Below are 15,305 nucleotides of genomic sequence, written 5' to 3'. Positions count from 1 at the left end.
CTCCTGCACATCTTCCTCTCCCCTTCTAGGGAGTGTGTGGTGGCTTCATCTCTGGTCCTACAGGAGGCACGAGAAACCCATGGGTAACCTTTTAGGTAACCAAGTCCGAGGTGATGCAGTTAGTTGTGCAGCTAGGATCTTGTGATCTGTACAGGGTGCCTTCCCATTTTCCATTACCCGTGTGTGTGTGTGTGTGTGTGTGTGTGAGTGAGTTATGATCATAACAGTGACAGTGTGATTAGAGTTGTGTTTGCAGGGAGAAAACAAAGTTATATTCACCCTGCAGCTGCTCACTCCCAGTCATCGAGGTGGTGCCAGGGCTATGATCATCAACAATCACTATGCAGTGTCTGGCTGTACAGTAATCACTCTATTATGCTTGACTTATATTCTTCTGTAGTGAAGAATGTCATGCAGACAGATTAAGGGAATGTGTTAAATTTATATTTGCAGGAGCATACCGCTCCCAAGCCTCAGACTTCCTGCTTGTCAGGAGACAGTGCGCTCCTGAATATTGACATTTCCAACCAACCATATAGTCGCTCTGATAAGTGAACTTTTCACTCTCTTATATTTGCCCCAAAAGCATAGGAAAGCTGGAGGTGAACCAAAGTTGGCCAGATCCATAGAAATACTGTAGAAGTGGCCAGTAATCAAGGCAGCAAGCAGTAAAATATACAATTCTAAATCCTCTGCTCTTGAGAATCATGGGCTTTTCAATAACAGGTAAAAAAAAAAATCAGTTATTTGCTTTACATGCAGTTTGCAATTTCATTGCTTTAACAAGATGAGACAAGTCCTTTAAATATTCCTCTCTTATCTAGACATAAATACGACTAGAGGAAAGTATAATGAAGTCAATAGATAAATACTCACCGTGACCAAGCACTAGGGGACTTCTTCCACTCTGTGAGCCAACTGTCATATAACTTGTTAGGTCAACTTTGACGCTCGATATTAACTTCTTCGTATGAAACTGGATTTGTCCTGTGGAGGGTACATTACATTTATAAACAATTTATTTAATAGATTTTAATAAAGAATGTATCAACTATATTTTTAAGTAATTTAATTAAAACTAGACAGTGAATGGATACAGAGTAGACATCTTGGCTAAAATGCTGCTTTCTGCATGAGCAGAACAATACATCACGTGTATATAGGATGCTGGTGTGTGGGAGAGTTTTGTGTGTGCAAGCTATGTGACCTGTTCAGGGGGAAGTGTAGAAGTGCTACAAGTGCATCTCAAAGCAACCTGGGCTTCCATAACACCTCAGCAGTGCCACAGGCTGATCGCCTCCATGCCACGCCGCATTGATGCAGTAATTCATGCAAAAGGAACCCCGACCAAGTATTGAGGCATTTACTGTACAGACTTTTCAGTAGGCGCCAACATTTCTGAGTGTAAAATTATTTTTTTCAGTTGGTCTTATATAATATTCTAATTTTCTGAGATATTGACTTTTGGGTTTTCATTGGCTGTAAGCCATAATCATCAACATTAACAGAAATAAACACTTGAAATAGATCACTCTGTGTGTAATGACTAATAATATGTTTCCCTTTTTGTATTGAATTACTAAAATAAATTCACTATTTGAGGATATTCTAATTTAGTGAATGCACTTGTACCTCTATCATCTATGGTGGATCTTGTGTTTTCTGCCGCAACTTTTAAATAGTGGTCTTACCTTGTATTGTAATCAGCGCTGCCACAGAGCAGTGTTTTTTTTCCATTCTGCTTTGTTGATGGGCGACTGCTGCTATCATGCTGATTGACAGCTGACTTCCCGGAGTTAGGTTGCAGAAAGCTCCCTGGCAATAAGCATGACGCCGGAAGTCATGCCCCGTCAACTGAGCAAAACGGGAAAAAAAGCCACTGCTTGGTCAACGTGACGTCAGTGGAAGCCACTGAATGGTCGGCAGGAGAGGTCTGTGACTACTCTGTGTCGGCAAACATTGGCGCCTGGGAGAACAGGCAGGTTGTTAGCAACTACCTGCCTATTAGATCTAAGGCACATTATAAAAAAAAAAAATAAAAGATTTCAGAATTTTGTAAGAACTTAAAACAGAAAAACAACTAAATGTTTGTTTAACATGAAAACATCAGGCCATGTCCCGTAGATGCATTCTCTTTGAAGCCTATAGGTTTTGGGTAAAAGCGTAATGCTACAACGTCAGTTTTCTTTGTTGCTAAGAAGACCAACAAATGTGTTTAAAATTAGGAAAAAAGCTGAATTGTAATGTGAGGCAGTGCTCCCTTTCCACAACCACATTATGGATTATGATGGGTAGCACGGTGAGTGATGGATCCAATGAATGGGCCCATGATTTTGGTCAAGATTATGTACGTTTATGTGTCCGCTCTGGTGGGGTCATTCACATGTGTGTGATTTTCTGCAGACCAAGTAGTGAGTGAAAAATCACAGAGACATGTCAGTTTTTTAGCCACGTGTCAGATCAAAATCAATGCAATACAATGCAAGTCTAAAGGGGGCTTTACACGCTACGATATTGTTAATGTTTTATCGTCGGGGTCACATTGTTGTGAAGCACAGCCGGCGTCATTAACGATATCGCAGCGTGTAACAATTTTATGCGATCTAAAACGATCGCAAAAGCGTCAAAAATTGTTTGCTGCGGAGAGGTCGTCCTATAACAAAAAATCGTTTATTTCTAATTAGCGATGTTGTTCCTCGTTCTTGCAGCAGCAAACATCGCTATATGTGACACCGCAGGAGCGAGGAACATCTCCTTACCTGCCTCCACCGGCTATGCGGAAGGAAGGAAGTTGGCGGGATGTTACGTCCCGCTCAACTCCACCCCTCCGCTTCTATTGGCCACCTGCCGTGTGACGTCGCTGTGACGCATGCATCCTGCGTCCCCTGCACAATCTATGTAAATTGTGCATGATACGTGCGCACGTTGCTTTTTTGAACGCAGCGATTTGGGTGCTAAAATTTTGACCCAAATCCGTGCGTTCATAAAAGCAGCATGTCAATTATTCCGTGTGCTATGGATGCAGCTCCCACTCTGTCTATGGCCTCCGTCACACTCACGTGCCTCCGGTACGTGTGTGCCTTTTTTTTCACGTACCGGAGACACGGGCCCACGTGGTCCTATGTATTGTTATTGTTTTGGACACACGTAAGTATTTAGGAACGGAACATGTGTCCGTTCCCTACTTACGTGTGTCCGTTTTTGAAAACCGCTGACATGTCCGTGTTGCTCCGGCAGCACGGGTGTCACACGGCCCGCACCCGTACCACACGGATGTAGTGTGGATGCGGGCCCGTGTGACACGTGCCAGAGAAAGACATGTGTCAGTGTAAAAATAATAAAAACACATACTCACCTCCACTATACCTGCAGTCTCTGCCGCGGCTGTCCCCTGCATCCGTCCCCCAGTGAATTTGAACAACACTTCTCCTTCACTGGGGACCGGATGCAGCGTCAGCGGGGCGTGGCTTTGGCCGGATGTTGTCATTCAGCACCACAGACAGCGCCGGATGATGCAGGTAAGGTGGGACTTTCCGTTCTCCGTGTGTTATTACGTATAACACACGGAGAACACGTACGTGCCACAAACACGGCACACGGGGAACAAACCACCCCTTTAACACGTACGTGACAAAAATCTTACGTTTTGTCACGTAAGTGTGGCAGAGGCCTATGGTGGAGGCAGCAGCCATAGCGCATGAAATCGTTTTTTTTCTACAAAAAAAAATGCATCCATTATGCAGTGTTTCTGCAGCGATTTGAAGCGCACATGTGCTGTCAAATCGCTGCAGAATATTCAGCAGTTACGTGCGCATGAGACCTAAGGCTATGTGTCCACGGGAGAATGTAGCTGTGGATTTTTCTGCATCAAAATCCGCAGCTTTCCCGCAAAATCCGCAGGAGCGGATTTGCCGCAGATTTGCCACGGATTTGATGCGGATTTTGATGCGGATTTTGCAATTTCTTTTTTTTTCAATTTTAAAGGCAAAATCCGGATGATAATCCGCAACAATAATTGACATGTTGCAGATTTTTCCGGATCAAAATCCGCACGAAATCCGCTGCGGAAAAATCCGCAGCATGGGCACAGCATTTCCAAAATGCCATAGAAATGGCTGGGAAGTACCTGTGCTGCAGATTTTCGGGAAATCCGCGGCTTTTCCGTGAGAAATCCGCGGCAAAATCCGCGCATTTTCCGCAGCGTGGGCACATAGCCTAAGGGTTTGTGAAAAAAATCAGACTGCATTAGGATGCCCTCTGAGTGCGGGTCCGATTTTCCACGAATGCTAAATGAAAAAAAATACAGATTTTTTTATTATTATTATTTTTTTAGGAACAAAAAAAACTGATGGCACTTGGACCAAACTTTGATTGCATTTGGATGAAACTCTGCCAGAAAATAAACTGTCCCATTTTTCTCAAAAATAAAATGGTCGTCTGGATGAGCCCTAAACTGTATTTTACTATCCTAAAATAATGTTGCACAAAGTCTCCTCTAGACTATGGACAGTTATGGATAATATATACAGTGGGGAAAAAAAGGATTTAGTCAGCCACCAATTGTGCAATTCTCGCACTTAAAAAGATGAGAGAGGCCTGTAATTGACATCATAGGTAGACCACAACTATGAAAGACAAAATGAGAAAATAAATCAAGAAAATCACCTTGTCTGATTTGGCAAGATTTTGTTTGCAAATTCTGGTGGAAAAAAAGTATTTAGTGACATAAAAACATGCAAGATTTCTGGCTCTCAGACCTGTAACTTCTTCTTTAAGAGGCTCCTCTGTCCTCCACTAATTAAAGTAGAACTGATTGGTACAAACACAACTCGTCGTGTTTGGAAGAAACAGAATGCTGAGTTGCATCAAAAGAGCACCATACCTACTGTGAAACATGGGAGTGGCAACATCATGCTTTGGGGCTGTTTCTCTGCAAAGGGACCAGGATGACTGATCCGTGTACATAAAGAATGAATGGGGCCATGTATTGTGAGATTTTGAGTGCAAACCTCCTTCCATCAGCAAGGGCACTGAAGATGAAATGTGGCTGGGTCAACATGATAATGATCCCAAGCACACCACCAGGGCAACGAAGGAGTGAGTAAGAAGCATATGAAGGTCCTGGAGTGGTCTAGCCAGTTTCCAGATCTCAACCCCATAGAAAAGCTTTGGAGGGAGCTGAAAGTTCGTGTTGCCCAGCAACAGGCCCAAAACATCACTGCTCTAGAGAAGCTCTGCATGGAGGAATGGGCTAACATACCACCAACAGTGTGTGCCAACCTTATGAAGACTTACAGAAAACGTCTGACCTCTGTCATTGCCAGCAAAGGATATATAACAAAATATTGAGATGAACTTTTGTTATTGACTAAATACTTATTTTCCACCTTAATTTGCAAAAAAAATCTTGACAAATCAGACAAAGTGATTTTCTGGATTTGCTTTCTCATTTTGTCTCATAGTTGTGGTCTACCTATGATATCAATTACAGGTCGATCTTATCTTTTTAAATGAGAGAACCTGCACAATTGGTGGCTGACTAAATACTTTTTTTCCCCACTGTATGTTGAAATATCATAGTATATAGTGTATATGCCGATGCACTTGAGCTTGATCATATCCAGACCTAAAAACACTTTAGTGAATTCTAATAGATTACAGAGAATAATTCAGTTCTTAAAGGGTTATTCCCATCTCCAAGATCCTATCCCAATATGTAGTGGGTGAAATAATAATAATAATATTAGCAAACATCTCCAATTATAAATGTAGTATAGTTCACCTATATAGCTGTGTCACTTACATCATGTGCAGGGCATTGCAGCTTAGGTATCTATGGTTACGATTCCTCATATACAGTAGTGACAGTCAGTTAGTTGCTCATGGTTGTAACTATGGAACCTAAGCTGCAATGCCCTGCACATGAGGATAGATGGCTATATTACGAGAACGATATTACATTTCTAATTGGAGATATTTGCTAATATTATTATTATTACACCTACTACATATTGGGATAGGATTTTGGAGATGGATATACCACTTTAATTCAAAGTAAACAGTGTCTCTTTCCCTTACTCACCATCTGCATTTGATGGACCACTGACCAGGAAAACATAGTAGGCGGGATTATTGCTTGACCGTTGTGATAGAGAGATGCTGCTTTGAGTAGTAAAGGAACATTTTAATACGCCTGAGTTATAAGATGACACTATGGATCCGGCCGTGTTCTGCAACAAAGATGGAATGTGATTTCAGTTCACAGACAGCTGGTATTATCCTGTTATCCGAGGCTTCTGCTTCTGTAGTCTACAATGGTTTACGAGCACAGATTTGTCACCAGTCAAACCAATGTGAATGGTGATGAAAGTAGGGATTTACACCAAGAGATAATTTATTTAGGGTAAAACAATGCTAATCTTATCAGTCTTCTGTCAGATTAAAGATATTTCAATCACACCCTACAGTCCTATGCACACATCAGTTTAAACTGATATTAGAAACTGGTCTGATACCTGTATGTTTAAAAACACTCTATGTACTGTTAGCAGTGGCGGACACAGACAGAAGGGGGGCGCTGTGCAATAACTGTATATGGACCCGTCTGTGGTTCTGTGACTAAGGCCTCCTTCACAGATCCGTGTCTTCAGTATGTGTGACGTCCATTTTCACACGTACCGGGGACATGGACACACGTAGACCCATTAAAATTAATGGGCTTGGTCACATATTCATGTCTTGACATGGACAGTGTGTCCGTGTGGAGCACACGCATGTTTGTGAGCTCCATACAGCAACATGTCCATTTTCTGGTGGCAGCACGGGTGTCACATGGACCACACACTGTGATCTATGTGACATCAGTGTAACATGTACCAAAAAAACAGGTGACATAAAAAGAAAGAATTTTTATACTTACCTCTCTCGAGCACTGCTGTTTCTGTCTCTGCTTTTGCTTCCGGTCTGTTCATTATGCTCATTGCATTTTCATTGCACTCATAGTGGACCCATAAGTAACAGCAGCGTCGGGGACAGTAGCGTCGGGGACAGCAGTGCTGGAGACAGCAGTGTTAGGGACAGCAGCGCTGGAGGCAGCAGTGTTAGGGACAGCAGCATCAGGGACAGGTAGGTATACCAGCTCATGCTGTCCGTGTGCTATCCAGATGTCACATGGTAGCACAGGGACAGAACCCATAAAACATATACATTCACATACATACATACCTTCACCAAGAACCATGCCAAACATTTGTGTTTTGCATGGACGTGTGAAGAAGGCCTAAAGCTGGAATGCCCCCCTTACGTCTTAGGTCCCTGTGTGGCTGCACAGGTAGCACCAATGGTATGTCCGCCCCTGACAGTTCAGTTATGTTCACACCTGGCACTTTTGCAGCGCTTTTTTTTGCTGTGTTTATCTCTGCACAAAAGAAACTGCATTTTACCAGTACCAGCAAAAGCAATGGGATTTCAGAAAATTTATCCCACACAGCTTTTTTTTTCTTGACTCTATTTGGGCACTATAGTGTTTTTGAAAATTTGCAGCATCTCAATTTTTTCAATGTTATTGCATGGTTTTTTTTCACCAATTGAAAGCAATTAGAAAAATGCAAAATCACTGAGTTCTTAGTGAATAAAATTAACTTTATTAACACGGTACTGTAGACAAATAACATGTAATCTGCACGAAAAAAACCCCAACCAATTGCAGTGTTTTATTTTATACTCCACATTTTTATTGCTAAAAGAGGTTTTGCTGCAGAAAAAAACCCCCAAAAAGTCCATGTGTGAACATACCCTTAGCCCGATTCATCATTGCCCTTCTGCCTGTTTTTGTATAGTTGTTGTGTGTTTTGTGCAATTTTTGGCTTGCATCCAATTCACTATTCTATTTGTATCTTTTTTGAAGTTTATTTGCTCTTCTGTTATTTTTGTATTCTGCCTTGTGGATGGAGCTATATGTTTTTGCCTGATTCACCACTTTGATTTTTTTTTTTTTTTTTTTTCATTTTGGAGAAACTCCATTCCAGCCCTCCCTGGTGTGTTTAGACTATTCCAGTGTTTCGGTGCAATTTTTGCACCATTTTGCAAAATGTGAAACTTTTTTGGCTAAAAAGTTGCAAAAACAGACAGTTCAAGACAAAAAAGAAAAGATAGTTTTTGACTTTGTGCCAAATTGATGAACTGTGTGTGCCATTTTGAAGAATTTGGTGGATAAAAAGGGCCATGAGTACGACATGACAAAAAACAATAATGATTTAAAAAAAACAAACAAACAAACTATGAATTGGGGGGCATTGGTCTTGTTCAGAAGACCCATGGTCAGTTTGCGTATTGAGGTCTGTATAAGAAATGTAAAATATGGATGCATGAATTTGAACTTGGGCTGAGTTCACATAAGTGTATAAAATATCGTCCATTTTTCTGGATAAAAATTGGACAATTTTTTTTTTATTCATAGTGTCATCCATGACACTCATCTTTATACATCAACAGTGAATAAAATGTACGTGACCAAAAACAGGTTCTGTAAATGTTGGATACCCTATGGTTGATCCGCAAGTGATCTGAGTTTTTTTCATGCACCCATCTGTAAAATAGTGAGTTTATGGAGATTTGATTCATAAACTTGAATATACATGTATTCATAAAATATGTGTATTTCGCCATCCCTTTAAGAGTGAGTTTGTGAGCTGGAAATACTGACCAAGAGTTTGAAATGGTAGAACCAAAGTCATCTGCTAGTTGTTCATCAAAGTTGTCAAAGAAGAGCTATATTCTGTTTGGAATGTTGGGCTAAGAACTGAAATAGCTATGAGGGACTTCTTTCTGTTACACTGAGGTCAAAGTTCAGCGAGCCTCAAAGGAATTATAAATAAGTTGAAGTAGGTTTTGTTACAAGTCTCTATTGCGCAAGTACATTTATTTCGCGGGTAAAACGTACCACGTGACATGACATAATGCTGAACTAAAATAGGGATAGTTACTTTTTGTATACCATGTAAAGAGATAAGGACAATCAGGAGGAGGGGTTTGGGTTATAAAAGAAGCCCACACTTCAAAGGGTGAGGCAGAAGGAGGGAGGAGAAAGACGGACTCACCAACCCGACCAGACCATCTACAGACAGAGAGACGGCTTACACACTACAGCGATGTAAGATAAATGAACTATTATTTTTTCTCTCTGCCTATCTGTCTATCCATCTATTAACTTAAGCCAAGACAGTTATTTTTCTCTAATGACTGTAACCTTCCAACTCTTAATCTGAATAAATCCATAATATGTTTTTGCACCAATTCTCGCTCCAATCATTATATACTGGCTTTGCAGTTGTCGCCTTAAACCCAGTTTTTAACATTGGCGAGCATCAGCCTGAATGATTGATAGGCACAGCTGTTTTCTGTGAGAGGTGATCTTTTTCACGCTGCCTATTCTTGCAGTAGGACTCTTTTTTTTTTTTTCTTCTCACGTCATTCCCTGCCCTTTGTCTGAGAGGGGGGGTCAGTGAGTAAAAATCTCTGTCCAAGCTGCAGGCGAACGACGATACACTGTGTCCACATCAGAACCTAAGAGAGGTTTAACGTGACAAAGCTGCACGGAGGTCGTATGTGTCACAGCCTTGACGGACATCTGAGGACCATCCATCCAAAAGACGGTTGAAGCCATTCCGGGACCATCCATCCATAATACGGTTGGAGCCATCCGAGGACAAGCATCACATATTGGTGAGAAATGGATTTTATTCATCATTATTCTAGTAACAGTCATGTAGAGTATTCTTTTGACCATACACATAGTGACGCACAGTTATGGTCAAATCTGTACCGGCAATGTGAACTTGAGAATACTAAGTTAGATAAGAAGTTTTTTACTGTGAATCGGTTACAGAAAAAGATACAGAATGTATTGGGTATGGTATACACTTACAACTCCATGGTGGGTGGGGCACAGCCATATGCACACACTATCTGCATGGTGACTGACACACCCATAGCAACAGACACGCCCAATACAACAGACACACACGTCACAGATGCAGAAGCAACAGATTGTCCAAATTGTTCGATATTAGCAGAACATATCAAACATCTGGAGGATCAGTTGGAAACAAGAGCAGATTTAATATCAAAAATACGGAAAGATATTAAATATGTATCTGTTAATACGAGACAGAACAAGACAGAAGCTTTAGGTTCAGACGTACCGGACGGGCTGAATACGGCCGGGGACGAGACTCTGAATGAGGAGGAACTTCGGAAAAAGAAGTTACATGATAAGGCCGCCCGTCTTAACATTAAAATCCATGACCAATTAATGAAAATCATTAAAGACATACCCAAATATGATGATAAAATGGACGCCTTCCATAATGCGGACATTTTTGAGTCACATTCCGATAAATATAATCTGACGAATGATCAGAGAAACAAGATTTATAGGGTATGGCTTCCCTCCCACATGGCAAAAAGGTTACAAGCAACACCTAGGACTGACGAACACAATGACCTGATCCATGACACAAAGGAAGATAGGCTGAGACAGTTAATTCTCTTTACCACAGGAGAGTCTACCCCAACAGTCGAATTGTTAGAAAACCTTAAGACACACATACAGGAGGATCCATTTGTCTTCTTAGTGAAATTCGAACAGGCCTACAAAATGGTACTGGAAATCGGATCTGATCAAGAACCGCCTTCCATGATCAAGGCCTTTGTTAAAAAGTTTAAATATTTGGACCCTGCTTCATTCGAAATAGCTTCTAGAATGGAAAGTCTACAAGAGGCCACATCATTTATTGATAGAATACGTAGACGAATGAAGCAAAATCAGGTAAAGTCAAAAATAGCCATGATAGAAGGGACCACTGACACATTAGTATCCCAGGAAAAACAGATCAAAAACAACAAAAGACCGGTGTTGAATTCTAAAAACAAGAATTCAGGGGGGGGTAACAGGAAAAGCACAATTCAGTGCTTTTTCTGCGGCCTACCCGGACACCTGAAGTGGGAATGCAAGAAATTCCTGAGGGCGGGGGCTGAGGAAAGGCTGGGTAAGGAAAATGGACTGATGCCAAACACATCCAGTGCACCTCCCCCATCTTCAGCACCTCCACCTTCATATGCACCCACTCATACTGACAACAGAAATAACCAATCACCATATACGCCCACTCATACTGACAACAGAAATAACCAATCACCATATGCACCTCTGACCAGACAGATAAGGGAAATGACCATACAGGGATTGGATGGAAGGGGCAAGACACCTGCTGCTCTTCTCCCTTCTCCATCCTCCTGACTGGCAAAGCCGGTCCCAAGGCTCCATCCACTGGAATTTGTTACTCGAGTTTCAATGGATAGCTGTGGTCGACCATTTTTAAAGGTAAATCTTGAAGGTCAGGAAGTAACATTTCTCCTTGATACAGGTGCGCAATTGAGTGTCACAAATGTTGATTTACATTTAAAGCCAGATTCCCCTGTATGTACAATTGTTGGTTTCAGTGGTAAAAATGGAACAAAGGTGACATTAGCGCAGGATGTTTCTTTGGAAATACCTGGTTTTTTTAAAACGAAAATGGATATTTGGTGTTGTCAGGATACTGAGAATATAATTGGCACTGATTTTATGGAAAAGCATGGCTGGATTATTGATTTGGGTAACAAAACAGTTTGGAAAGACTCTAACGGTTGTAAGGCGGTAGTTATTGATCCAAATGAATATAGTCATGTCGGGACCATTTGTTTGACCGATGTAGTGTCAGCAGATCATTTGTGGCCTGAAACTGGTGGTGATGAAGTATTGACTGAGTTAGTACAGCGGTTTCCTTCTTTATGGGCTCAGTACAGGAATGAGGTTGGAACAATGAAGGATGTTGTTGTCAAAATTGAAGGCCGAGACCCGCCTCCACAGCGTCAGTATAAGTTGCCTCCGGAGTCAGTTGCTCCGATGTCTAAGATTATACAGGAATTGTTGGCTCAAGGTGTGATACGTAAGGCAAATTCTGTCTGTAACAATCCATTGTGGTGTGTTCTGAAAAGCGATGGTAGCTATCGGATGTTATTGGACTTGAGGATGTTCAATAAGTATACTCCCAATGTTGCACCGATTGTAGCTGATACACATGACATGATGTCAAGATTGGATGCTAAGGCAAGGTATTTCTCAGTATTGGATATCAGTAATGGTTTTTTCAGTATACCGATTGAGCAAAGTTGCCAATATAGATTTGCATTCAACCACCTCGATCAGCAATTTGTATGCTGTCGTCTTCCTCAGGGGGCAAGTATGTCGCCAAGCATTTTTCATCAGGCGCTAGCGAACGTTTTGTCGAAATTTTCTCGTCCGGAATGTTTATTGCAATATGTGGACGATATCTTGTTGAGTACGGAGGACAAGGAGATGCACGTGATTTTGCTTGCAGAATTGTTTGAGCTGCTGCATGATGCAGGTTTAAAACTGAATACCAAAAAGGTCAAGCTGATGCAGACTGAGGTCAGGTTTTTAGGAGTTCTGCTAAGTCCAGGTACACGGCGACCCCTACAGGACAGAATAGAGGCAATTGCATCTCTTCCAATTCCAACATCACACAAGGCACTAAGACATTTTTTAGGGCTTGTAAATTACTCAAGGGATTTCATTGAAAATTTTGCTGACAAAGCCAGACCTTTGTATGATCTTTTAAAAGGTGACAATGATGATTATTTTGGTCCCTGGTGTGTCGAACAGGAAAAAGCCTTCACACAATTGAAACATGATCTACAACACGCACCTGCGTTAAGTATGGTGGAAAGGAACGCACCTTTTGCGCTTCAAGCACACACTTCAGAGACAAGTATCTCTGTGGTGTTGCTGCAGCTGCAAGGGGGGGAATGGAGAATCTTGGGGTACTTCTCTAAGCTTCTCTCACCTGTTGAGAGGGGGTTTGAGGTGTGCGCAAGACACCTGGTGGGAGTGTATTTTGCGATAAAAATCACTCAACACATCATCGGGTTCCAAAAGGTTATTCTCCAAACGCCACATTCCACACTGAAACTTTTCTTTGAGAAAAATATCCCAGGTGTGTCAAATCAGAGATTTGCCCATTGGTTGCTCTCATTGTCTCCAAATCAAATTGAGGTAGATTATAAGGCCAAATATGTTCTTCCTCAATTGATGCAGTATGAAGGACAAACCCATGATTGCATAGAAACGTTCCATGAACCAAGTCCATCTCTCTTCAGACGACAGTCGGAAGACGCAGATGAACCTGTGTTTGTAGACGGTTCTAGATTTTTTCTGGAAGGACACTATCACACAGGATATGGAATTTTCTATTCCAAGCGAGGACAAGTGGTAAAACACAAGTTGCCGAGTCATTTCTCAGCTCAAAGGGCAGAGATAGAAGCGGTAAGAATGGTCCTACAGCTGAATGAAGCTGATGATCAAACTCCAATGGTAATCTACAGTGATAGCTCCTATGTTGTCAGATCCCTAACCGATTACCTGCCTGTTTGGGAAAGGAGAGGCTACGTGGACTCATCCAACAAAGCCTTGCTGCACCGCGAAACGCTAGAATCAATTTTTGAGATGGCATCTAGGGCCCCAAATAGATTTGCTATAGTGAAAGTCGCTGCACATCAAAGATCTGATGATGAGTTATCTGTAGGAAATGCAACCGCAGATGCTCTAGCCAAAGAAGCTGCCCTGACAGGAGGGGAAGTGTTTGACTCTGAACCTTCTGAGAATTCAGCGGTTCAAAGAGCAGACACGTACATACCTTCATTTGCAGAAGAACAGAGAAAAGATCCTTCTCTTGTTACTTCTCTGGATGATCCAAAACCTCCTTTCATCTGTGAAAATGGGGTTTTGTGTCACAGTTCAAATGAAGAATTGCGTCCAGTTGTACCAAAACATCTACAGGTAGAATTCACTCGATACAACCATGAGAGTTTAGGTCACTTGGGACAACAGAAATTGTTAGTCATTCTCAAGGAGAAATTTTATTGGGAAAAAATGGACGAAACAGTTCAAAGTGTTGTACTATCATGTCTCATTTGTGCCCAAATAAATCCAAGACCTAAAGGACAGAAGCCACCACTTCTACGAATCGCACCTGCAGATGGTCCATGGTCTACACTGCAGATAGACTATATTGGTCCTTTACCCTCAGGTAAACATGGTCTCAGGTATGCATTGATTGTGGTAGATGTGTTCTCAAAATGGGTAGAAATATTACCTGTTAGGAAAGATGATGATTTGTCCACAGCAAGGGAATTGGTACAACATGTCTTTTGTACTTGGGGGATCCCAAGGATGATTACCTCCGATCGAGGTAGCCACTTCACAGGTAAAATCATGCAAACTGCTTGTGCAATTCTAGGGGCACGACAGCAATTTCATGTCCCCTATCATCCACAATCTGCGGGAATTGTGGAAAGAATGAATAGAACTATCAAGTCCAGAATTGCAAAGATGCTTTTGGACAAAGGTAACACTTGGGTTGACAAGGTACCTTTCATTCTCATGAGTATAAGAGGTTCAATCTCTTCTACAACTCAATTCACTCCGTTTGAGTTGATGACGGGAAGAAAAATGCCATTGTGGTTTCCACATGAGCCATTTTTATCCACTCCACAAAAAGATGCTATCTCAAGGTCCCAATGGTTGAGATCGCTGCAGGAGAACCTGAAAGCGATTCTGCCATATGCGGCATCGAGAATGCAGAAAATGGAGCCACCCTATGAGTCCAAATTCAAGAAAGGTGCTCTAGTGATGATCAAAACCTTTCGCAAGAGTGGTCCATGGGAGTGTAATTGGGAAGGTCCTTTTGAAGTCCTTGAGACTATGGGACAAGTCATGATTCTTGTGCACCGAGTGTCAAATGTGGTAAAAAAGACCCGGAAAACACAAAAAGTGTGGGTTCACGTTGACCAGTGCAAAATATTTGTGACAAAATAATGATACTGCATTTCTTTCCAGGAAGAAATGGATTCCTATACGAACTGGAATAAAGAACCTAAAGACTTTGAAGGAAAGATGACATCAAGCCTTCTGGAGAAAGAACATCTTCCCAAGCTCAAGACAAGCTTCTACGTGATGGGATCTACTTTCCTGCTGCTTTGCTTTATTTCCGTCATTGTTTACATGTTACATCAAGGAACAATCGCCAATGATGTGAATGAACGGACTAGAGAGATTCAACATTCTCGAAGACCAAGAGGATCAGATACACGGAACTTACTGACAGAGAACATCACGGATGATTCTGTGGAGATAACAGGAAATATCTGCATGGGATATGGAACAAAATGTTGCATTGAATTAC

The 15,305-nt window shown here is 41.6% G+C and overlaps 1 protein-coding gene across 1 annotated transcript in view; it reads right to left on the bottom strand.

Moving 5' to 3' along the window:
- The window catches only part of LOC142250150 (putative ferric-chelate reductase 1), a 90,683-nt gene that overhangs the window by 32,535 nt on the left and 42,843 nt on the right, over window positions 1–15,305 (bottom strand). The window contains exons 8-9 of the mRNA XM_075322282.1: window positions 6,083–6,230; window positions 877–987 (exon numbers count right to left, since the gene is read on the bottom strand). Of these exons, the coding sequence (XP_075178397.1) occupies window positions 877–987; window positions 6,083–6,230 (259 nt within the window). The remainder of the gene's footprint in view (window positions 1–876; window positions 988–6,082; window positions 6,231–15,305) is intronic.

The sequence above is a fragment of the Anomaloglossus baeobatrachus genome, chromosome 8 (genome assembly GCF_048569485.1).
Source record: "Anomaloglossus baeobatrachus isolate aAnoBae1 chromosome 8, aAnoBae1.hap1, whole genome shotgun sequence".
NCBI classification, from domain to species: domain Eukaryota; kingdom Metazoa; phylum Chordata; class Amphibia; order Anura; family Aromobatidae; genus Anomaloglossus; species Anomaloglossus baeobatrachus.
The sequence above is the reverse complement of the archived record's forward strand: the minus strand, read 5'-3'. Positions and strand labels throughout refer to the sequence as shown.